The sequence below is a fragment of the Sipha flava genome, unplaced genomic scaffold (genome assembly GCF_003268045.1).
Source record: "Sipha flava isolate LNK unplaced genomic scaffold, YSA_version1 163_pilon_pilon, whole genome shotgun sequence".
Taxonomy (NCBI): domain Eukaryota; kingdom Metazoa; phylum Arthropoda; class Insecta; order Hemiptera; family Aphididae; genus Sipha; species Sipha flava.
Window position 1 is genome coordinate 899,509 of NW_020271821.1, and position 27,139 is coordinate 926,647.

At 31.1% G+C, this 27,139-nt stretch overlaps 1 protein-coding gene across 1 annotated transcript in view; it reads left to right on the top strand.

Annotated features, from left to right (window-relative positions):
- Positions 1-1,864: 1,864 nt before the first annotated feature.
- The window catches only part of LOC112679488 (titin), a 30,653-nt gene continuing 5,378 nt past the window's right edge, over positions 1,865-27,139 (top strand). The window contains 5 exon segments of the mRNA XM_025549310.1: positions 1,865-6,921; positions 22,998-23,237; positions 23,331-24,343; positions 25,656-25,753; positions 25,820-26,857. Coding sequence (XP_025405095.1) covers positions 2,027-6,921; positions 22,998-23,237; positions 23,331-24,343; positions 25,656-25,753; positions 25,820-26,857 — 7,284 coding nt within the window. The 5' untranslated portion in view covers positions 1,865-2,026.

Below are 27,139 nucleotides of genomic sequence, written 5' to 3' on the forward strand. Positions count from 1 at the left end.
TGTGTATGGCGGCCATTCGACCCTCGTCCAAATCAAATTGATTACTAAATACGGCCATATTGGCACAAGTTACGTGTGTCCTTTCATTGTCAGCGACTTCCGATTTTTTAAGAAAACGAACTAGATCAAATACCTGTTATTAATTTTTTTTTTTTTTTAAACTGGTGATCATCGAATGACGACAATATTTTTATTCTTGTACTGTATCACACGTTTTGTGGTAAAATAATATTAGTTCGATGGAAATTGATGAACGCAACGTCCTCTAGCTTAGGTCGAGCGAGAGTGCCTATATTGTAGCGGATGTCGTTTTCAATGTCAAATTGGCTAATGCGCGATGTTTAAACATTAAAATAGAAAAAAGAGCAAGTGTTAAATTAATCATACAAATTAGGTAACCGCCTACATCTTTTTTTTTTTAATTCTACGTATACATTACATTCGACTGTACAGCTATTTTGTCTTATTAATAGTTTATTAATGTATGTAAACTAGTTGCGAAATTCGAGCTTAGCGATTATTATTTAAGCTTTAATATAGGTAGGAGGTATCTAAATTAAAAAAAAAAAAAAAATGCTCAGAGATAAAATAAAAGTGTAAAATTTATATTGAAATAATAATTATAAATTGTGATAGTTCGATTAATTTGCCAGTAAACAAGGTCAAAATAATGTTTGTGGATGCTGACCTCTTCCCAACTATCGATATATTTGTATTTATAATAATGTTCATTAGTAGCGGTATATATTATGTTTCATATTAATGTACAATAATTACTTATTAAGTTATTTAATAATTCAAAATTATTTTAATATTTTTTATACGAGTATATCGAATAACTTAGTTTTACATAATTTTGTCGCATAAATCACCTATTATTTTTTTTTAAATTTCGTCTGATACTTCATATTTCAATTTGAATTTTTAAGTTTAATTTTGTTAAAATTTGTCTAATATATATATATATATATATATATATATATATATATAATAATTTCATAAATAAATAGATATTAATATTTGACGGTTAAATAATATATGAGACACCAGAACCTAAACTTGATTGAACAATTTAAAAAAAAAAATTACTCAATATTATATATTTTAAACTTACAATACGTAAAACTATACGGATACTATAAAAGTACCAAATGCAGTATACTTAACTACAATATTATGGTCATCGGGCACCAGCTGTAGATAATACACGAGTCTGTACATCATTATACCAGGAAAACAAATGTTTAATAATAATATACGGTTTCATAAATGCAAGATTAATCAATTTAAAATTCTTGTGTAGTTTATACTCACGTTTCACTTTTTAATTTTAGTATGTTGCAGTACCGTATTTATATAATAATTTAAGTTATTTAAATCATTTCTCCAGCAAAATTATTAATTGATTTCATTAATAGATACACAGAGAAATATAATATTAGGTACTTTTTAAATAATATGAATACTTGAATATCGTCAGCGTATTGTTTATTATACGATTTATATTTTTGCGTGCATATTAATAAACTGTTATAAATGTATGAACTATAAGATTTATTATTTCAAAACCATATTAGCTATACGTGTACAACGATAAACCAATCGTGGGTATCTTTTACACATTAAGGTAGATAAATCTGTGTTTATAATATTAAATTTATTTATCGAAAAAATACGTAAATAAGCATCATTGATGAGTAAGACTAAAAATTGTCGTAGTCCGCGTAGGTCGAAACTGGTTTAAGAGAGTTGCATTATTAGTGCTGTAGAGGTTTGTGAAGGCGTATGGGGGGGACCACCTCTTCAATTCACGAAACTAGCGTTCAACGATATTCTCTTCTGCCTGCAGTAGTCAAATAACATTGCACTCATTCGTTCTGTTGTTACTAGTTATTGTTTTTTTTTTCGTTTTTTTTTCGAATGTGCGATCGTTAATGTGCGCCGGTATATTTTATTATTCGTGCAATAAAAACTAATTATTAATTTCCTTTTTTTTTTTTTAGTAAGTAACTAATAGTTGAAAAAAATGTTTAAGTCTACAAAAAAAACTAAAGACCCTACAAAAAAACGAACAGTCGACGAGACTAAGGTGACTAAGGTAAGTGATAAAACTATTATTAAGGATGGCGGTAGTTCGATGGAAGCTCCGAAACAAATGTTCAGCAGCAAAATCGCCAATGAACAGCCATCGAATGTGAGCGGTAAAGGTCGCAGTTCTACTCCGCAGACTTCGAAAAAGACAATAGTCAAAGGCGTTGTTACCAAACAAGCTGCAGAAGCTATTTCCTCTTCTTCTGTTTCGAAATCGTTAAGTTCGTCGTCCATAACTAAAACCACTACCGGTAAAAGCGTGAGGACAATCACTACCGTCGATCAAGACGGCAATGCCCACACGACTATAGAGACGGTAGACGATATTCCACAGTCGACCACGGAAACTTCTGTCGAAGAGTCAAATATCGCGAATTCTTCCACAGGATATGTCGAGTATACAGATATATCGTCCTACGATGTTACCGCGGAATCTTCCGGAGCGTTAAATTCCCCACGTTATAATTCGTCTAATATTTTGACTTCATCACAGAACGCGTATAATGACGAAATCGATTCGTCGTCATCAGTCACTCAATCTGTGTCCACCGAATCCAAATACAATGTCGTTAGTTCACAGAGTAGTTCTGAGTCAAAACAAATACTGGACACGAGGGACACGACTGAACGTGAAAACACATCAAAGTTGGTGAAGGGAAAATTGATCAAATCGGTAAACGATACAACGCGTGACAACTCTAATCATTCATCTCAACTGCACAATCTTAGCGAAAAAGACAACTTCAGAGTTGATGAATTACAAAACACTAGCAGTGACCAGCGTCGAATTGCTAACACTTCGACTGAACTAAATCAATCGTCGAGCACTGTAACGAAAACAAATGACTTTGAAACGAAATTATCAAATACACAGGACCATGGACATAATATCAATTCAAAAGAAAATTCTGATGGTCAAGTAAAAAATTCGGGCTTAACGGTTAAAATGGTTGGAGGTAAATTAATAAGACAATTTAATACGCCATCGAGCACAAAAAAATCATTCGACAGTGTTTCAAATACTAGACAAAATGTCGACTTCATTAATAATCAATTCCAATATAATGATAATAATGTAAAAAGTTCATTCGAGTCAAATATAATTGATCGGAATGCGTCAACTAGTCATTCAGACGATTTTGATTCTGAAATGTTCATTACACAAAAATATATTCCGATATTTTCACGATCAAACCAAGAAGTCGATAAAATAACATTGTCAGGTAATGAGAATTCCACGTTGAATTTCGACGAATCAAAAAATATCGAATATAAAAGGCAACAACAAAACACTGTGTATAATACGATAAATACAGAAAATGTTGAAAATAAAGGATCGTCGATACGAATGGTCGGTGGAAAATTACTAAAATCGTTTAATGAGTCCAACACAAATGAGCATGATGTTTCTTCTTCAAATAATGATTTAACTAGTGGTAACTTGTCCTCAGATTTTTCTAATTCGATATCGTTTGTGTCAAATGAACAAAATTCATTTTCAAGTTCATTAGAAGAAACGAACAAATTGAATTCGAAAGCATCGAAGTCAGATTATCGAATTACAAATCAATCTGACCAATTTATAAAAAATCGAGACACCAAAAATGATTCATATAAAAATAAAATTACTACAAACGATATTGACGAGGCAGGCCTTTCTGTACGTATGGTAGGTGGAAAACTAATAAAATCATTCAAAGAACCAACTCCAACAAAGAAAAATCAAACCAACATTTCGAAGTCAAGTGATATAATTTCTGGGGATATTTCATCAAGTGATATTACAACTTCAACATCATTTACTACAAATGAACAAACTTCCTTCTCGAGTTCATTTGGAGAAACGGATCAATCGAATTCGAAAACATCAAATAGTTCCAATATTACATATACAACGTCAGGTCAATCGAAAGATCTGAAACAACTGGATGACAACAAAAATAAGACTAATACCCAAACGACATTCGATAATGTTGACGAAGAAGGGCTTACCGTACGTATGGTAGGTGGAAAACTAATAAAATCATTTAAAGAACCAACTCCAACGAAGAAAAATCAAATTAACATTTCGAAGTTAAGTGATATAACTTCTGGTGATATTTCGTCAAGTGATATTACAACTTCAACATCATTTTCTACAAATGAACAAACTTCGATTTCAAGTTCACTTGGCGAGATGGACAAATCTAATTCAGAAACGTTTAATACTAACAATTCTATTTATCGTATTAGAGATCTAACTGATGAACAAATAAATAAGTTCAAAACTCAAAAAACTATTGATAATGTTGATGAAGAAGGCCTATCCGTCCGTATGGTGGGAGGAAAATTAATAAAATCGTTCAAAGAGCCAACTCAAACAAAAAAAAATCAAATTGATTTTTCACAGTTAAGTAGTAATATCAAAGATATTTCTTCAAGTGATATTAAAACTTCATCATCATTCACAACGAACGAACAAATATCGTCTTCGTCTTCGACTTTGTTTGGAGATAAAGATGAATCAAATTTGAAATCTTCAAATAATTCTAATACAGTTTATAGAACTACAAATCGATCAGATGAATCAAAAAACAAAAATCAACATGGAGTAAAAAACATTGAGCCAAAGATTTCTAAAAAGTTAGATAATGTTGACGAAGAAGGCCTATCTGTGCGTATAATGGGTGGAAAATTAATTAAATCATTTAAAGAGCCAACAAAACAAAATCAAATTGACGTTTCACAATTAAATAGTATAACAAGTAACATTTCAACAAGTGATACAATAACTACATCGTCATTTGTTACAAACAAACAGATTTCATATTCGGATACAATTGAAGAAACAGACAAATCTAATTCAAAAATATCTAAAACAATCAATACAGATCAAAAACTTACAGATCGCCCAGATGGAACTAAAAACCAAAAACAGCACGACAACATTAAAAACAAGCAGCATAGACAAAAAAATGTTGATAACGTTGACGAAGAGGGTCTTTCCGTCCGTATGGTGGGTGGAAAATTAATAAAATCTTTTAAAGAACCAACTCCAAATAAAAAAAATATTATTGACGTTACGAAGACAAGTGATATTATATCAAACGATCTTTCATCGAGTGATATTAGAACATCAACATCGTTTAATATAAATGAACAAACATCGTTTTTGAGTTCGTATGGAGAAACTGAGAAGTCGAATACAAATATGTCAAATACTTCTAGCATTGTTTTTGAAAATTCAAAACCAGCTGATGAACCAAAGAGCAAAAATCTTCCTGATGATAAAAAATATGAACCAAAACCTTCTAAAAAAGTTGATAATATTGAAGAAGAAGGTCTGTCTGTACGTATGGTGGGTGGGAAATTATTAAAAACATTTAAGGAACCCACTCCTGTAAAGAAAAATATTATTGACGTTTCAGAGTCAAGTAATGTTACGACTAGTGATGTTTCATCAAACAATATCACAAGTTCTTCTACATATGTAACAAACGAGTCATATTCAAATTCATTTGGAGAAACTGACAAAACTTCAAAAGTTTCTCATACTATTTCTACAACTACTAATCAAACAGATGAACCAAAAAATAAAAAACAACCGTACGAAAAAAAAGAAGAGCCAAAAAATAAAAAACAACCAGATGACAAAAAATATGAAAAAAAAACTTCTAAGAAAGTTGATAATGATGATGAAGAAGGTTTATCTGTACGTATGGTGGGTGGAAAGTTACTTAAAACATTCAAAGAGCCAACTACTACAAAGAAAAATATTGTTGACGTTTCAAAGTCAAGTAATGTTACGACTAGTAATGTTTCTTCTAGTGATATTACAACTTCAACATCGTTTACTACAAATGAGCAAACTTCATTTTCGAGTTCTTTCGGAGAAACAGATCAGTCAAATTCAAAAACCTCAAAAACTAATAACACTGTTCAAAGAGTTACAGATCGTCCAGACGAAACAAAATCCAAAAAACAGCCGGACAGAAAAAAAGACCATCCAAAAAACAAAAAACAACCTGATGGTAAAAAAAATGAGCAAAAAAGTTCTAAAAATGTTGATAATGTAGATGAAGAAGGTCTCTCCGTACGCATGGTTGGCGGAAAGTTAATTAAAACTTTTAAAGAACCATCACAAAAGATTACAAAAAATACATCGAAATTCAACTCAGTGAGCTCTACTTCAAATATAAATGAAGATACCACCGTGGACGTTTTGAATGTAACTTACACTGTTGACGATACTTTTCAATCGTCAAATCATAGAATAATTGAATCTAGTAAGGATAATAGTGTAACAATGGTCGGTGGGAAATTAATTAAAAATTTCAAAGAACCCGAGGAAAAACCACGTAAACCGAAAACGGATATCTTAAATAAAACCATCAGTGATGTCGCAACGTTTGACAACGACTTCACTACTTCACTGAATGATTCAAAATCTACTCATGAAGTATTTTACAATGTGTCTGAAGAATCTTACATAGAATCTCGTCAGTTTTTGGAACAATCCGTCATGCAAGATTTTCAAGTGACAACGAACACATCCGAGTATTATCCTGAAAGGCCGACCAGAATTAGAGACGTTAAGAACTCGAATGTTGTAAAGGACATTACTGACTTCGTGTCCGTCTCGAACCACGCAGAAGTAACGGAAAACAGAATCATCTCCGAAGCGGTGATCGAAAAATCAGTTGTTAAAGGAATAACAGAAAACTACGACAGTCGTGTGTCTTCATCGAAAAAAGTCCGAGAAAATAATACTGACACGAAGACAAAGAAGCAGCAAAAGGAGTCAACCCAAACCAATAAGGAACAATGCATTTGCGAAATTTGTACTTGTGGGTAAGTGTAAAATATTAATTAATTATATAGTAGGTATTATAAAATATAAGTGATGTATAAGTATAATATAATATAATATATTGAATTTATATATATATATATATATATATATTCATGTGATAGATTTATCACTTGATTAAAAATGTAAATTTCTAACTCGAAGTAATTATTAGTGTTGGGAAATATAGTTTGAAAATAAATAATATTATCAACATAGGTGAAACTGAGGGGGGGGGGGTTAGTGAGGCTTAGCTCCCTATAAATATTTCATATTATACATGGCATACTTAACTCACAATAGTGTCACATACAAAAAAAGACATACTGCAGTAAATTCAACTCGGCTCAGAATCTAAAATATATTAACATGATATAAAAAAGTAGGGTTAATCTATAGGTTATTTTAAGTTTTGGTTTTAGGGCTTTTTTTAAAAAGCCCCCAGATTTTTTACCCTAGTTGCGCCTATGAGTATCAACAAATAAAACAGTATTGAAATCTTTTTTATTCGTTTTATTCTGTTATTGAAATTACTTTTTATTATTGTACATGTTTTAATTTAATAATAATTTGTGTAATAAATTAGTAACTAATTACTCTTTATAAACCTGATAGAATTAAGCCAACATCGTAATTATTTAAAAAAGTTTTCTTTAGTTTTATAATGTAAAAATTAGATAAATATTAAAATAAGTACTTTCATTTTATTATTTTTATTTATGAGTTACTGCTTATAAATGAAAAATATATATTTATTTATCGACATCAAAGAATAATAAAAGAAGTGAGATAAAGTTTAAACATATTTAATAGAATTGGGTTAACTTGAATAATTCATATTTTATGTACATTAGTATACAAAAACAAAAAAGGCATTTACGTTTTGCATACCAATGAAGTAAAGAAAAATAATAGTTAATTATTTTGTTTTATACGATGTCGATGATTATAGTTATTAAATTACTTAAATAAATATTTAGTAAAACATTATTGTTATCAAATGTTTTTGTAGTAAATATTTCATTTAATATTTATCGGGATTTTCAATAATCTTGTTGCGTTTTCAAAGTACCATACTATTTAGGTCTATAAATAAATACTTTTGGTCGAATACGCTTATATATGTGCAGTGACGTAGCTAGCGGGAGTTAACAGGTTATAACCCAATCCCCGAAATTTCTCTCTTATATTATAAGATATACAATCATTTTAAGACATAGGTATAATGTTATTTCATCATCAATTTTCACACTTTCAACAAACTAAATGATAACAAATATTTATTTTAACTTATGTTAGATTGGCTTATTAAAATTTAAATGTTAGTACTTAATTAGAAAAGAAAATTTAAAATTAAAAGTTCAACAAAATATTTTTCTGACTAAGCCACTGCATATATGGTTATATGTTTCGTGTAAGAAAAATGCTATACCTACTACTTAGTGTAGAGTAAATTGGCATTGACATACGGGATTTCGAAATATTAGAAGATTAATTGATATTAATCATTAGAGTATGTTAACATAAAATTAAGAAATTTGATAAAGTGACATGTGCCCAAGAACTAATGGTTCTATTCAGGGGTGGATTGGCCTAGCGGTAATTCGGGAATCTTCCCGATGGGCCGGTCCTTGTTTGGGCCGCTCTATATTATTAAATAATTACAAAAAAATAGTTTTATTTTATAAAATAAATAAAAATCATTAAAAAAATATATATATATTTAAAGATGCATTAAGATCAAACTTCAAATTCAAGTTGGAACTGATTAATCATGTGACTTACCCAATTATATATACTATACCCAATTAGCCATAATTATAGTAAAGTTATTATAGATTTTACTAATTTAAGGGTGAAACTAAACAAATTTTGAAATTGAAAAAAAATAAAGCATTTTTTGAGAGGTGGAAATATTTTAATTTGCGGTTCATGGGCCGATAATGGGTTTGTTTCATATTTCGTGGGCCGAAAATAATTGCCAATCTGCCCCGGGTTCTATTTTTAATTTTCTGTGTAATATTTTCTATACCAAACCTTTTAAATATTTTACGTACACTTAGTTTTACCCGAAATTATTACACTAATAGACAATAAAAACATACCATTAGAACCTTGAAAATTGTTTTAGATTTATTAATTACCATTTGGGATATTTTATAAAACCAAGAAATGCTATTTTCGTAATCCCCTCGAATGTTGACGCACGTATTTCTAAACTTTACGGAAAAAATATAAATGCGATTGAGAAGAGTGTACATTACACTATTTATAATTTAAAAAAATTTTACTTCAACAACACTTTTGTAACCGTCACAATGGAAAATTATTTTTGAAGTAATTTTACTTTTTTTATTTTCTGATTAAAAATGCATTTTATCTATTTTTGGTATAAAACAAACTAAAATATAAAATACGAAATATAAAGACTATATTTTAGTTAGTTAATTCCTTTTGCCATAAATTCACAATTTTTCCACTGTTTATACCTTTTTTCTTATTGCTTGCACAGCAATATGAAATTAATAACATAAGTAATGATATTTTGTGAGAATCTCCACCAGCCACGTTTATTTGGAACACGTATTGGCATAGTATTTATTATTTTCCTTTTTCTCTCGTTGCCTCGCGAGAATTCAATTAGCAAACATCACGTGACCTAAACAAATATTTTACCTTCCGTTTATTTATTTTCCCTAGGGATTTACGTAAATAAACTGGGTGCTTTTGATAGGTTCATAAATAGAGTAGAAATTGGAAAGTAAAAATAAATAAATATCTTAAAATTATCATTGAAATCTTTGCTAGGTATGTAAAACTGACGCGCGTGTAAATGATTTATACGGGACGGTGCGAAGGGATCACGAAAAAACGTATTTGTTAATGTTTGACACATAATCGCCTAAAAATATTTATACTTCCCCGCACACCCTTCAGGAAACTAACCGTAATCACTAGGTTTTGCGCAACTGTGTTATATTAAATTATTAAAATGTGCACAGATTTACTGGATTTATGGTATTGGCCCTTTGGCACCACTACATATATTACGTGTAGGTACACGTCCTCGAGCATCCCGTTTAACTGTCAAACTGCGTTATACAGCTAATATTCAAATTAGTAATGCATTCATAATTGCATGGTAATTACATCGACTGTTCGTTATACGCTAGCCCTCTTCCGGCCACACATGTAATATAGTAGGATTCACCGCATTGTACTTCTCCATACTTGTTATGCGTGTGTGTGTATGTGTGTATTTGTATTGTATATATTCACCGTAATACCTGTTATCCGCACGGATAGTATCTATGTATGTATATATATATACAGTGGAAACAAACGGTGTTGTGGGTGAGGGCGGGTATACTTTCCGTTTGTCGAACGAAATCTTTATTGGGACGGAAAAGGAAAAAAAATAATAAAAAATTAACACGAAAAACAATGACCAGACGTGAGTTCCCAATGACGACGTTCCGTGCACGGTGTACAGATATTATAGGCGGGTATGTCGTCGGTAGACTTATAGTGTTATATGTCTATAAATACGGTGTTATAGTCGTACGATCGTAAACGGTACCACGTAAATAATTATCTTCTTAAGTATGCGTGTGCGTTCGTTCTCGCACCAAAAAAAGTCGATTGTGTTTGCCGCCCGTGCGGAGATTCGTAGTCGATTTTCCGTGTTTTACATGTGAACTCGACCTTGTTGATCCTTCGATTGTCTAGCGCATAATTATACGATTATAATGTTGGAGACTACCGGGATGTGTCGGGGACGGGAACGCGACGACGACGACGACGACGACGATATTTTCACCTCAGACGTGGACCAGTTTGACAACATATAATTCGCCTCTTGTGCTCTTCGTCGAGCTAAACTATTAATAATAATAATAATAATATAATAATCCGGTATACCGGTGTACACGATCACAATACTGTTGCAATGATCGATTCGTAACACTAATGTTTCGCGCTCGTGTCGACTTGTCTAGTACGCGCGCGATTCCATCGATAGCGCCAAAACCAAACGAGACCATGTCCTGTATAATTTAAATCACACAATATATATATATATATATATATATATATGTATCTATATGTATTTGCACGTTTTTACGGCACATAATTTTTATTGCTCGTACCAAACGGATTGACTGTAAGCGTTTTCATAACGAGATAGGTTATTATTAGTGTTATTACAACCTGTATAATCATAGCAGCAGAAACTATAGATTATAATCGATTAGCCGGAGTAAAGCCGGTGTCTCGATGGAAAAAATTTAATTTTCAGTGCACACCATTCCAGGTAGGATGAACATAATATAAACATAATTTATTTCTCTACCGGCTGTCATCGTTTATAAGACACCGTGGAATCAAAACATTTCGAAAGAATACTCGTGTCAGTGAGCGTGTGCCACCGATTATATTTTTATACCACGTTCATAAGTAATTGCAATACTGTAGTACTATTCCGGTATAAATGTATAGTATAAAAAGCATGAATAACGTCATCAAATCAATATAAAAGCGCATAGTATTCAAATATTATACACGAAACTTTATACTGATGATTATCGTTTGTATCGTCAGTATAGTGTATACATCGATGTAGTAGGAAGATTGCCTATCATGTTCACTATGATTTAATAAAATTGAACTCTCCATTTCATGTCACTAGGTCAACCTAATAAATTAAACCAACATAAAATGATGTGTTAATATCCAGCCGAGTATTCAAACGTGTAATAATTTGTTTTTTAACAACATCAAAAACTTTTACAATTGTAAATTTAACGGTGTAAAAACTTAATGGCTGTAAAATTTTTTTGATAACTCAATTGGCCTTGATTGATATAGTCGAATAGAATTCAATTTTTTCGTTCGTATAGAGAAATAGACGTATATTGCGCGTTTATACACGTTTTGTACGATAAACACTTAAATTTCAACACAAAGTGAAATCGAGTGTTCAAATATTGTTTTCATTGTGATAAGCTATATTTTTCAATATTATTATTAATAAAACTCGACATCAGCTCAAAATGTATATACATATATAGTGATTGCAATTTGAGCGAACAAAACGCGTAGTGTAACCGTTCAGCGTACAATGTTCGTGTGTGCTCCGAATATAGTGCAGAATGATATTTCGAAATAATCGAACGCTCGCGGTTCAGTTAAAAAACATGCGAAATGGGAATCGTATTCTACCCGTTATTTAATGCAACGAGCATATGTATTTTTACAAGGGTACAAAACGATTGCGTACGTTTGTAGATGGGTAACAAAAAGGTAGATAAAAAAAATAAATTAAACATGATTGCGTATGGAATTGTATGCAATGTTGTCAAATTTACTGATTTCATCGTATTATATCTAAATAAAAATATAAATAAATATAGAATATAACAGTTCCATAAAAAAAATTAATAATACAATAATAAATGAAAGAAAAGTGATCAATAAATTAATAAAATCGACAGTTTTTAGTTGAAAATGCTTAAATTTGGATTTCCTGACATCTATTACCTACTACTTTTACCGAAACTCGGAAAATACCATACAATATAACGGTAAAAACGGAATTTCGTTATATTGTATTCGATATCATTAACAATGAACATAGGCAATAAAAGCGATGGAACACAAAGTGTTTATTAACTTTTTTTAAAATCTCTCGTATAGGCATGTGTTACCTATACACCAATACCGGTACGAAAATCGGCATGGACGTTTAAAACTTCGTACGCAACCGTGTAGGTTAAAAATCAGGTAAAACCGTACGGAACCGTTTAGCTTAAAGAGGTGTCGCCTACGACAGCGGAGCGTGCGCAATAGCGTTTTACCACGAACAACCAATCGTTGAGTTATTAATTTTTTCTCCTACGGTAATACGAACGGAGCCCTAACGGGTCTGCGGAGCGAAATTTGGGAACCGTTGCATCACTGTAAACGTGTGCTGGTCTGTTTTCAATCGGTCGTCGTACCGACGAACGCGCACGCAATTCGTAACGTACCCGTCGAATATGTAATCATCGTGACCAGCCTCCGAGTACGAATAATAATTCCTTTTATGGTTCGCGCGGTGCGGTGCGAGGTCGACCCTATCTGCTGGGCGTTTGCGGAGACCGCACGTCGTCGTTTATTGTCGTTCCCACTTGAACGTTTTGGCGCGCGGCAGTGAAGCGAAGTCGCCGACGGACGGGTGGGCAACGGGCGAACCGATGTACGGGTACGGGGGAACCGCTTTCTAACGTTTGATATTTTTTTTTCTCCACCACTACATAATAAAAGAATATCTCGCGATGACTGTTTCGACTCGGCGCAAAAAAGACCGGCGGCCGTCGGCCCGCGCACGTACGCGCTTTCGGTTCGCGATAAAACGATAATAATATTATGCGCTTTCACGCGACATGTGTTCCCTTTATTTAAAACACGATTTATATCCGTTCGCCACGGCGTCCAAGCCCGGCTTTTAACCGTACACTCGCACATGGGTATGCATTACGTTTGACTTTCTTGTGTGTCTAACATTGGATATTTCCTGTTGCACAACGGTTTCTTACGATATTTATTAACGCGGCCACGTATATAAACGGTATCATGTGGGCTTCGCGACAATGGTACAGTTATTGAAGACGACGAGTTCCGCTGCGCTATAAATACCATCGTCACAATGCGCTCAATAAAAACGATCCTTAATGGGATGCATTAACTCGCGCGTTTCTATTATGATAAATACGCAATGATGAAATACGGCCGAAACATTGTAGTGTGCCCCTAGTATTAAGCAACCTACTGTCGTAGGTTGTTTTTTATTCTATACTCCCTCCGTGTCGTTAAAAAAAAAAACAATTGCAAGAAGAATAACGTGTCATCAAAGTGTACCACTGATTTCCGCGTGCACAAGTATTTGATGCACCTACGTGCAACTATCATCATGCGCAGGCATAGGCGTATTATATAGAGTGTACATAGACTTTTCGATGTATGCAAAAGGCTGCCCCTTCCTCGCTGAAAGTTATTTTAAGCGTTCAAAATTCTGGTAAAAAAATATGCACACAAATTTCTAAATAACTGTTTAGTTTTAATTTTAATTTCTTCCCTCTGTTGTTATTGTTATCGTAATTAAAATTTAAAATAAATTACAAAAAAAAAAAAAAAAAAATAAAATATATAACACTTGAAATGGAATGAAATAACAGAATACATTTGATAAATAATTATAATTGATCATAACACAATTCTGCGTTCAGTCGAGATTTTGAAATCATCAATAATGTCTTTCGGATTTAAATGTGTAGTAATTTTTTGCTCATAGTTAAAAGAATTAAGCATTAATCTCTCTTAAACCATAGAACTTGATTCCGTTAATTTATTAAATCGTTATTACATTAGTATATAATTTTTTTCAAAAATAAATAAAAAATGTTTGAGACTAAATATAAAAATATAATTATAATTATAGTGCAATACAAAATCATATTATACAAATTTAAAGACCAAATATGTTATGGTTTTTATTTGTTTTTGGTATTTCTAGAGAAAAAGCTCTGTATTGAGGGTATGCAGATACATACCGCCTGCGCATGCCTATGATCGCAAGGTATGAAGTTTTTCAAAACATATACCGCACGTGAATATTAATCATTTCAATCAATTGAAATACTTAAAACGGAAAACGTGCTATTTATTATGATATAAAATACACGGGATAGTTCTGATGATTCAAGATTGCTATTTTTTATTATTATTTTTTTTTTACGATCAATAAACCTATTCGGTTTTAAAAACAGTAGATAATATTATACAGAAGAAATAAAAACCCACCCACCCAGAGGCTATACGAATAAATCAAGAATTGCTATTCGCGCGTGTAATAAGAGTAGGGGCAGAGACAAATTGTGTTCGAAAGCCGTAAAATATTATTTCATTTTTTTTCATTAATTTGATAAATTATGCACACATTTCTTTGCAATTTGCAAATATTTCATTATTAAAAAACTAATTTGTTAAAAATACAACGGGCATATAAAGTAAAATTTATTTTTGCTAAAAATCATTTCAAAAACATTTATTATTGTACAATTATAGCGTTTAATATTTTCAACAAAAACAAAGTACCTATCGAAATGTATAAGTAAAAAATAATGTAAAATTATTGGGATCGTATGTTACTACATGAGTTAAAATTTTTTTATTTATCCGAGCACCTCATCGCCGCGTTGTCTGTATTGTTATTACCTTTATTACACTTTATACGTGTATGTGTCATGTATTATAATTGTCGACTATTTTTTTTTTTTTTTAAACATTCATAACGCATTCTTAGACGTACACGCCCAGCGAGAATGTCCGCTTACATCGTTTTATATCGCATAACACTATATTTTCGACGGTGTCTGCTGAACGTACAGACCATGGATATCTACATATCCACGACCTGTAAAATATATGCTTATATTTATTTTGGACGGTGACATTTTCACACTTAAGTCTAAGGAAACTATAGGATTTTGTCAGACTTTTTTTTTTCATTCTCGTTATAATCCTCAGACGTACAACTAATAAATACGTTTACACCGTATTAAAAATCGGAACTCGTAAATTATTTATTGGTTTTAGATTATGATTGAAATGAGAAATGTATATTGGTTTACCAAGATATATGCGTGCTTTTCGTTTCCTGTGTTTATTTCTACCAGAAGAAGTTCCAATCATCACAGTCATTGACAATTTCTGGATATTTTGATAGTCAAAAATTCTGAACATTTTTAATTTGATAATATTTCTATAAATATTAATCCTAGAGACTCAAAACATTAACTGAGTACTTATATAAGTATTTTGAAGATATTTCATAGTTTTGGAATATTTTAATGATATTAAAACTGTGTATAGGAACTTGAAATTTTCGATTTTTCCAAATTGTAAATGTTTTCTTTTTTTTTTTTTTTTTGCAAAAGTAAGAACACTAAAAATTTAACACATTTTACTAAGAAATTTGGTTCTACCATGCATAGAAATAAAAACTGATCTACTATGAAAAGTTTTTTTGTGAGCAATAGAACATTGGTTTCAAGTTTCAAAGATCAATTACAGAAATATTATTCGTCCATATTTGTATTTCATCCAACCTAGAAGTTTCACCCAATTTTTTTTTTGCGTTTTTATTTTTCTTATGGTTACGGGACATATGCTATTATCACTGTTGCTTAGGTACTACCGACTATGTGTACGTCACCCTTAATCATGCAATATAGAGCATATAGTGATTTATTGTGTAGAACAATATTCGGCTCCATTCTAATTATTCTTCAATGTGCATTTTCTCATTGTGTACCAACCCGTGTATAACAATAATAATAATAATAATAATAATAATAATAATAATAATAATAATGTGATATCCTAAGTTTACAAATAATGCCCATAGTGTGCCCTTGATAAATGTTGACTGTAGTGTATTGGTCACGGCCAATTAAGTTTTAAACCAAAATGTGCTATGTATACAGTACACATAATATACGTACATAATACTACGTAATATGTGTAGTTACTACACTCTGATCGTAAGAATAACAATGCATACGTATTAGGCTGCGCTATCGTTCTATCTATCAAAAAATCAGCCTCGAGTTCTTGATGATTTTTTTTTGTCGACATCAAATCTTACGCAACGATAGCCAAGGTACCTGCGTAATATTATTATGGGGAGTAATACCGAAAACTGTCTCTGTTATTACGGATAATAATAGAACTCCGAGTATTATAAATTAATATTACTTCTGTACAAAAATATTAATCGGTGAAACACTATTTTGCATTACTCTTTCTCCTTATGTCTCGCTGTCAATCGTAGTCCAACCTTTTTACTGTAATTCTTATTGTAATACGAATGCACGCATTTTTCATTGACGTTAATCACGATTTAACACGATTTGGAATGCAGGCGTTGTCGACAATTCTCCAACAACTAAATCCCGATACTGAAAGCCCAACGACCAGTGTTTCGTAAACAATAAAATCGGTTAAAGTAAAAATTGTACATTTTTTTTTTTTACCAATAATAAAATACACCGATACTAAAGAACAATTATGCACGTACTTTTGCAACGAATTATATTATTATGAAATAATAATAAATTAACAACAATATTATAACATATTTATATAAAATACATTATAACAGTCGTGAGAAATAGTTTTATAGTCGATTCGACAGTTATTGAACGAGTTCTTTATATGCTGTAGTATGTTTCATCAATTCGACAAATCGAGTGGGTAAATCGTACGGAAGCGTACGGAATGTATTCATCGAAGAGAGTTATACCTGTATTTTTAGCAGGTGTTTATCAAAATATGTTCCGATTTACAGACAATATACGTAAATGATCAACGTATATTTAAATAATTAGTGTAAATATTAATTAAAAAAAAAATTAATCGCGCGGACAAAAGTGTACGCGTATCGTAATTAGCCGCGTGACAAATTATAGTCATCACAAAAGGAATTCAAAGTGTGTCAGTGCAAACGAGAATGTTTATCGTCATGTGTCCAGTTGTTTAATAACAATTTTTTCGACATAATTATTATGGCGATCTGAAACTATACTGCACGATGACTGTGTGTGTACTGCATGTGATATATGCTCCGCGAAGTTTAATAATTGTACAACTGGAAACCGATTTAGTATTCATTTGTCGTCGCGTACCCGTAAAATATATTGGACGGACGTGCGAACGTCGTGAACCTTTTTTAATTTATAAACGCCGACCGCACAGATGTTCGACTTGTTCACGTGTAAGAATTAAAAATAACACAGCGCGAAACGGAGAATGTTAATTACGACCAAATATGTTTTGGCTTCATCGCGTACGTACACAATAATATTCATTTATGCGTTTACGCACAGCGAATACACGTTTTCGTACACGGCTCCTTTGTACATCATATCGCACCCCTTACACTTTACGCACGAATAAACGTTCCGTGTTTTCATCGAACTTGCGAACGAGAAATTGAAAATACTAAACCACTGCAACTACGTGTCACATATGCCGCCTAAGAAAATATTGTCACGACGTGTTTATTGTAATAACCTTGTAAGTTTGCGGTTTGTTTGACAAATCAAATTCGAAATTTTTTCGTGCGGTTAATACTGTCAAAATGATAACAAAGTGTTATTGAATATAATACGAGTGATTCAATATTAAAAATTATTAAACATTTTTAATAGTATTAAGAAAAAATTAAACTAAATGTAAGAAAAATTTGAAATATTCAACACAAGTTCGTGATTGTCATCGTATATTTTTAACGTATTAAAAACGTCATTAAATAAAATTTAAATTTAACTCCATAAAAAATTCCTCAAGCATACAACTGATGTAAAGCGTAATTTTTGTTTTGAACTTTTAAGATCTGACCACACGATAGCCGTAGAGCAGTTGTCATTAGCACGCACTGTTTGTCCGCACAGTCACACAATAATATTATATTATTTTGCCCTATGATAATTGTTACGCATTATTATTATTCATATTCGGTCGTTGTTCCGAGTGCCGCGGAAGTTCTTACACGGCGTTGTCCGTCGCAAGCGGTTGTCCCTTTCACTCGTCCAGCCGTAGACGTTTGCGGTAAACGGCGGTCATCATTATTCATTTATCCGAGCGAAACCCCTTTCGCTTATAATTCATTCTTCCTGTTGAAGCAGTACTATATAATTTACCATATATGTCTCCACCAGTACTGGAATTAAATTTAATTATGGAAACATTACGTATTGCCGCCGCCACTGTGGTTATATAAAACGGGCGCGATTGGGAGTATATTATTATTACTATTATCACCATCATCATCGTCATCGTTTTGATCCGTGATTCCGAGAACTACCACGATTCCAAGTCACGTTCTAATGAGTTCAACGGCACAAATACGCATTCGGAATTGGTATAAGACGTTACACGGCCAAATATGAAAATAAAATACTTACATATAGCGACTCACGGGGTTCGTTAAAACGTGATGCCGCGAAAATCCGCGATAGAGTAAATCAAAGTTTTACATACGTGCGTATACATAAGATTATGATGAAGAAACCAAATGCGTGAATATTATACGTTTTTAAACAATAACCGTACTTGTCACGTGTAGGTCTCAGCGAAATGTGCTCGCGCGTAATATTACGCAGTATGGCGTATATTATAATATTAGGTCTGTTGGTAATTTTACTTTTTTACTTGTAATACAATAATATTATAAAGATGGATAGGCATAACACACTATTGATTGTAATAATTTTTTTTTTTTATATTACACTAAGTAGTTGATAATGGTCCCACTACGAATAGAGATTATTTTATAAGGTAGAGTTTTTAATTTTTTAAGTCTTAATTTTCCAAAACGAGTTTTATATGGTATTTTTCATTAAATTTTGTTACGATGGCTTCTAAACAGTAATACTCGTAAAACACGATGTTTTAACTTAAACACAATCATCTCGCAAGGTCTAGAACGTGTCAGTGCGATTATGTTTGGAAGTAAAAATATTAAAATTACTTGTTCAGCTATATAGCGGCGCAACGTGCCGGCTATTGTTTTGCCAAGGTTAAACTAATAACGTAGTGGTTACTCACCGCCTCACCCAAATTTATTTTTCTTTTTTCTTTCTCTCTCTCTCTCTCTCTCTAGAAACCATCATCGGGTATCGTTTAGACACTACAAACATATATATTATGAACAACTGGGTATTTTTCAACAGATATTCGCAATAAAAGCGTGTATCTCCGACCGCAAAGGCAGAAACCTTATAATATAGTGAGTTAATCGTAGTCTGTTGTGCACTTTTACCGCGCTCAAGATATAATATTACAATAAATACACAAACACCGTGATATTTCGGTTATTGTTGTCACCTGCAAGTATGTAATTGCATCGACAAATGTAAGATGTGATACATGGGATACGTATATTTAAATCATAGTCTAAGTAAAAACATTTAATTGGATTTTTAGCATTGCAAGATATTACTTGTTATGAATTTTAGTATAACGAATACGCTACCAGGGAGCAGATTTTAAAATGCCACCCTTTACGAACCTATTATACCACTGTATCAATCATAAAATAATTATATAAATAACAACCACGTTAAAATTGTTTTATTATTCTATATTTATAAACATCTCGTAACATCGGTAGTTTGAATATAATTATTAGTATTTTCTATAAACATTCAGCACCACTTAACTTTATGCGCTTTTCACTCATATTAATTGAAGAAAAACTGGTGCTAGGAAATACTAAGCCTGTTTGTTTTTTAGTTAATATGACTTGCAATTGTCAAGACTAATACTCCAGTATATGACACTTGAAAAATGTAGTGACAATAGAAAAACAAAAAAAATTATCTAGTGGTGTACAAATAAATCAATTATAAATTTGAAATTCCGAGCGCTATAATAATAATATAGTCATATAATATGCTAAACGCTCCTTCACCTGATAATTCTGTGGTAGGCGAAATAATATTATATTTCTATTATTACTTATTATATACATTTTTCAATAATTAATAACTATTTCTAAAAATTTTAATACATTAGAAGACTTCAAAACTTTCGTTATCATCGTTAAGAAATTTCTGCCGGGGACAACTGCTTCTTTTGCCCCACTTACCTGGCTCTGAATATTCCTTTTGTCAATTTTTCTTCATTTTTGTTTTTTCTTCTTAATAACGATAATGTCATTTTTGAATCAACTGTTATTAAATATAAAGTGTTAAACAAACCATTGACTGGCATTAATTACAAGATACGTTATTATTTTTAAAACAATATTCAATTTCTGTATATTATTAGTAGAATTTATAGTTTCCTAGTGTGTTTCTAGTGTTATTGGAGTAACTGATTGTGTGATGTGTGATTATTCTTTCATTCTATTATTGTGATTTATGTAACGAGATACTTCACGGTTTCTCATTTGAAACTTCTGAGCTAAATAAATAAAAAGAAACAATACAAGTGGATTTCATTGAAACTATTTTGTTCACTTCATTAACAATGTAATATACAATTTATTTCTACGTATTGGACGTCTACAGAGCCCATATCAATTGAGTATGATTTTGTAGTCAATCGTAAAACGTTAAAACTAAGCCGATATATTGACTTAAACAGTAATAAGTACGTTAATATATGTTATGAACAATCAAAATATCATAAATATTATGCGAATTCATAAAATTGAATAATGTTTTGCAGTTAAGACCATGTTGAAACATGGTATTTTGATGTGCAAATATGAAATGCACAATGTAAACCTTCGGGTATTTACCATGTATTTCCCATGACCACTTATAAAATATGCAAACATCCTAATATATTATATTGACATTTATTCTAAATTTTACTTCAAGCATCATCATTCATCAATGTTTTTAGATTATAGGACTTTTGAATGTGATAATTCTCTGTTCAGTTAACACAGTGTTCTTCTTTAATTAACGTCACAGATTGATTTAAATTTTTATTATTATTTTTGTTTTTGTTTCATTTGTAAAATTATAATGAAATATTCGTGTACGACCATAGATGTAGTTTAGAAAATTTTTACGAGAAGGCAAACTATTTTATGTTGATATACCGTATACTAGATTAGATAAACTTAATCTACATCATGATGTTTGTGATAGCAAATGCCAATGCATGAATACATTTTCATTAATCAATTATTTTTTTAATTTTTTTTTTTTTTTTTTTATAGTTAACAGTTCGAAAAATTAAATCTTTTTTGATAAGATAATTCTTACAAACTTAAAATGCCTTTTCTATAATATTTTTTAAATTAATTTACAAAATACCAAGGGGGCATTGCTCCATTCAATTTTTAGAGAGGAAAGTTATCCCCTCACCCAGTTTACGCATATGTATACAATTAATGTTTGTGGACATAATATACTGTTACAAGTTAACGTAAAACACTAACCATAGTACGTATAAACAATATAGGTATATTTAGTATATAATATTTTACCCTCTCAAGTACCCAAGTGAAAGGGGCCCGAACAATTTTAAGCTGATTTACATTTTTTATCATACTAAAATTAGTAGTTTTATAGACATATTGTATATACCTTTTAATTTTATAATTTTATAATGCAATTGATAATTTTTGTAATAGTTAAAAAAAATGTATCGTTTTGTGAGCGTATAGAGCAGCTTTGTAAAGCATGTTTTGTCAAAAGGGTTCATATAAAATTCCAACCCCGGAGCCCAATAGGTTCTTAATCCACCTTTGTATATTATACATTTATAATACGTATTCGATTTTATTATCATTAGATAAATAAAAATAAATTAAGTAGTTCAGCTTATTAAAAATGAACGTTCCATGGAAAATCAATACATAATGTTTAACACAATAAACAACGCAAAAAGAGGTATGAGTGAAATTAAACTTTTCCAAGGAAACGAACGAATTTGGCTATATTCTTTTTGTTTATCTGTAAATAAAAATGTTACCAACGCACGATTAAATCTAATGAATAAAATAAGAGCAAATGGTTCGTAAATACGTGTACATATTCATTTTAAATATAATAATGAATATTTACTTTTTTTAAATAAAAATATAATCAACTAAATAAATGCGTATTATTTTTTATAAATAAAAAGAGTTTTTTTTATAACCATTAATAATGTTGTGAAACTTTTCGGCTTGATAATCAATTTAATAGTTTTCTATTGATAATAAAACAAACTTGAGGTTAACACCGGTGTTTGCCTATATAGCGCGTACAATGAGTGCAAGTGGTTCAGTGCCCTATTGATTAGTCAGAATGCAAATTCCAAAATGCATTGCCATGTTTTACACTACGGTGCCAAGAATGTTCACGTACAGTTTACAAATACGTGCACGCAACGAATATTTCATTCTCACTCCGAGTTACCTCGCGTTACTACTTTCGTTAGAAATGCATACATTTTATTTTGCAATATTATCTAAATCTGTATTAAACATTATAATATGATAATTAATATAAATATTTGAATTGTTTATTTAAAGTCGACATCGATGTTCACATACGCCTGGGACAGATGGGTCTCCACTAGAATTTGAGTCAACCACATCGATACCGATTATATCGAGAACTAAAGAAGAATACCAGCCTATACCTTTTGATCGCGTCGAGAGGCCTAGTTTGCAGAGACTTAACACGGAACTAACTCTTAACGAAGGTAAAATTGAAGGTATTACGGCTTATAAGTCTGAGTTTGAAGAAAAACATGCAGAAAGTCAAGTCCGGTAAGAATCATTTAAAAATTGTTTTTAATTTCGAATGAAATCAAAATAGAATATTAAATAATTGAATAAAACATTTTTGATGTTTTTTAATAGATATAAAATGGTTGATCAACTTCATTTGGAAGGTGAATACACTCCACAAAGAAAACAAGAATATGTTGGACTTCCTGGCGATCGATATTCGCCGCGTAAGCCACAGGATAACTTAAAACCAGAAGGCGATTTTGAAAGACCAACTCGCGAAAAAGTGACACCAGTGGAACGGCCAAAACCAATAAAGCCAAGTGATAATTTGAAACCAGAAGGAGATTTTGAAAGGCCGACACCTTCAAAATACGGACCGGGTGAAAGAGCACCAATAGTAAAACATCCTGACAATTTGAAACCGGAAGGCGATTTCGATAGACCAATTAAATTGAAAACAGAACCAGGAGAACGTCCAAAACCATTCAAGCCAAGTGACAATTTACGACCAGAAGGAGATTTCGAAAGACCGACACCTTCGAAATACGGACCGGGCGAAAGAGCACCAATAGTAAAACATCCCGACAATTTGAAACCAGAAGGTGATTTCGAAAGACCGACACCTTCGAAGTATGGACCGGGTGAAAGAGCACCGATAGTAAAACATCCGGACAATTTAAAACCAGAAGGCGATTTTGATAGACCAATTAAACCGAAAACAGAACCCGGTGAGCGTCCAAAGCCATTTAAGCCAAGTGACAATTTACGACCAGAAGGAGATTTTGAAAGGCCGACACCTTCAAAATACGGACCGGGCGAAAGAGCACCAATAGTAAAACATCCTGATAATTTAAAACCAGAAGGCAAGTTTGATAGACCCGAACCTAATAAATATGCACCTGGTGATCGTGCGCCAATAGTAAAACATCCTGACAATTTAAAACCCGAAGGAGATTTTGAAAGGCCAGAACAACCTAAAGCACCCAAAAGAGGAGAGCGAGTACCTATAAAGAAGCCCGATGATAATCTACGACCCGAGGGTGAATTTTTTGGGGAACGAACAGTAACAAAAGTTGTAAAAGGAGAAAGAGCTGAAATCCGTAGACACGAAGACCAATTAGTAATTGGTGGAGAATTTACAGGTAAATATGTTTATTTTATCAATTTGTCGCTTTCATGTTAAATATAAATAAATTAAATAAAAAAATAATAATTTGTCTGATGTTTTATAACTAAAAACGTAGAAAATAAATCATTGATTAGTAAAATTATTTTAAAATTTAATAATTAAAATAATAAAAAATTTATTTAAAAATTAATAATAATTAAAATGCTTTATATTATTCAAATATAAACTGACTTAAAATAGTTAATAAGATTTTTGTTATGAATTATCGAAATATAATTAATAAATAATATTTATATAAGTTGTATTATTAGAACTATCAATTGATGTATTAATTACTATATACATATAATTAAATTATATTATAAAATCTATACATATTAGCTATTTTAAAAATTATTAATAGTTGTTGATAATATAATTTATAACAAACCCATTGTTATATTCAAAAATATTACCTGTTTTAAATCTGAAGTACTATTTTTTAATAAATATTTTAATTTATATGATAAAGAATGATACCAATACATTATTTAATTTAATTTCAACTTTAAATATCTAAATCTATAAATTAATTCTCTGAATAATTTAAAAATTATTAAAAAAAAAATATTATCTATACTAAAATCAAAAAAACTAAAAATTTCAATAAAACATTTATTATATTATTATATTATATTTTAAATATATTTTAAATGTTATCTCACAGGTTTGCAATCACTTTTAAAATATTTATTTCTAGTCAGTTCAATTTTTAAATATGTTTTTGTGGACAAGAAAATTCCTGGTTTAATCTGTTGAGTGGTGCAATTTAGTACCCTTCCTCTCTGTTATAATTACTGATATTTTTCTTTCAAAAAAATTACTTATAGTATAAAATGTATGGATAGATTGTAATTAATAAAAAAAAAAGGGCTATATTAAATTGTAATTTATAATAAATTGGATATGTTTATATTTTTTAAAAATTATTTTTATAAATAACCAAGGCTTCATTAAATTTATCAAAATATTTTCATACAAATTGTACTGAGAAATTATTTTCAAATAATATTGTTGCAATAAAATACTTAAGTGAATAAAAATATACTTCTTCCACATAATAATCTAACAATTTATTTAATTTTTAAATTTAAATAAAATACGATTGAAATTAACAAAAGAAATACACAATTTATATTTTTCAATAGATATAATTTCATAATTCTGTGATAATGAGTAATGAATAAAAAAATTATAGTAATTATAATACAAAAAATAATTCAAAAATGGAATATATGTAGTAAAATACTTAATTAATTTATCAACAAATAATCTATTGTTTCCAGATATTACCACACAAAAAATGGAATTTACGGGAGAGACATCTGAACGTCCAAGAATGATACGTAGAAATACGTGGACTAAACTAGAAGGAGATATATTGGTAATTTCAACAAAATTAATTAATGTTATATTTTAATTTATTATTAAAATACATTTGATTAAATAGGTAGTACCAAAAAATAAAGAAGATTATCCTGAACGGCCAGTTATGCGGATTGAAAAAGGTAAAAAGAAAACGGATACATTAAATATAACAACAGGAGAATTTTATTCAAACACTTCATCTCATGAGGCATATCAACGGCATGATGTTCAAAAAACTGAAGTCACAAAAAAACGAACAGATAATTTAATATGTGAGGGAGAAATGACATTTGAAACGTCACGTATGAGTGATTATACAGCAAAAACAACAGAATTAGAAAAACCGGTGAGGAGGCGTACATGGACTAAACAAGATGGAGAAATATATTTCCAAACGACCTCATCAGAAGTATTCAAAAGTCATAATGAAACCAATGTTAGGCAAAAGATTACAAAACATTCTGATAATATAACAATCGAAGGTAAATTTGATGATAGAACACACTCTAAGGAAGAGTATAAACATTTGAAAACAGAAAGACCAAAACAAATAAAACCAACTGATAATTTGAAACCAGAAGGAAAGTTCGAACGACCAAAACCAAACGATTACAAAACTGCAGAAAGGCCAAAACAAGTAAAACCAAAAGATAATCTTAAGCCCGAAGGAGATTTTGATAGGCCAACCCAAGAAAAGTTTAAGCCTAGTGAAAGACCATCACCTATTAAACCTGTAGACAACTTGAAATCCGAAGGAGATTTTGAAAAACGTATACCACAAAAAGTAGGTCCAGGAGACCGAGCTCCTATTGTGAAACCAAAAGATAATCTAAAACCTGAAGGTGAATTTCAACGACATACACCAGACGAATTCAAACCTGCCGAAAGACCAAAACAAATTAAACCACAAGATAATCTTAAACCTGAAGGAAAATTCGAACGACCAGAACACCCCGAATATTCACCCTCAGAAAGACCAAAACAAGTCAAACCTCAAGATAACTTATTCCCAGAAGGCGATTTTGAACGTCCAGAATATCCGGAGTATTCAAAAACTGATAGACCAAAACAATTTCGGCCTACGGATAATCTCAAACCTGAAGGAGAATTTGAGCGACCAGTATCTGAAAAATTTAAACCTAGTGAAAGGCCTACTCCATTTAAACCATCCGATAATTTAAAACCAGAAGGAGAATTTGAAAGACGCGTGCCACAAAAAGTTGGTCCAGGTGAACGTGCACCTGTAGTTAAGCCAAAAGACAATTTGTACCCAGAAGGAGAATTTCAACGACATAAGCCAGAAGAATTCCGACCTTCTGAAAGACCGAAACAAATCAAACCACAAGATAATTTATATCCTGAAGGTGAATTTGAACGACCGGAGTATCCAGAATATTCTAAA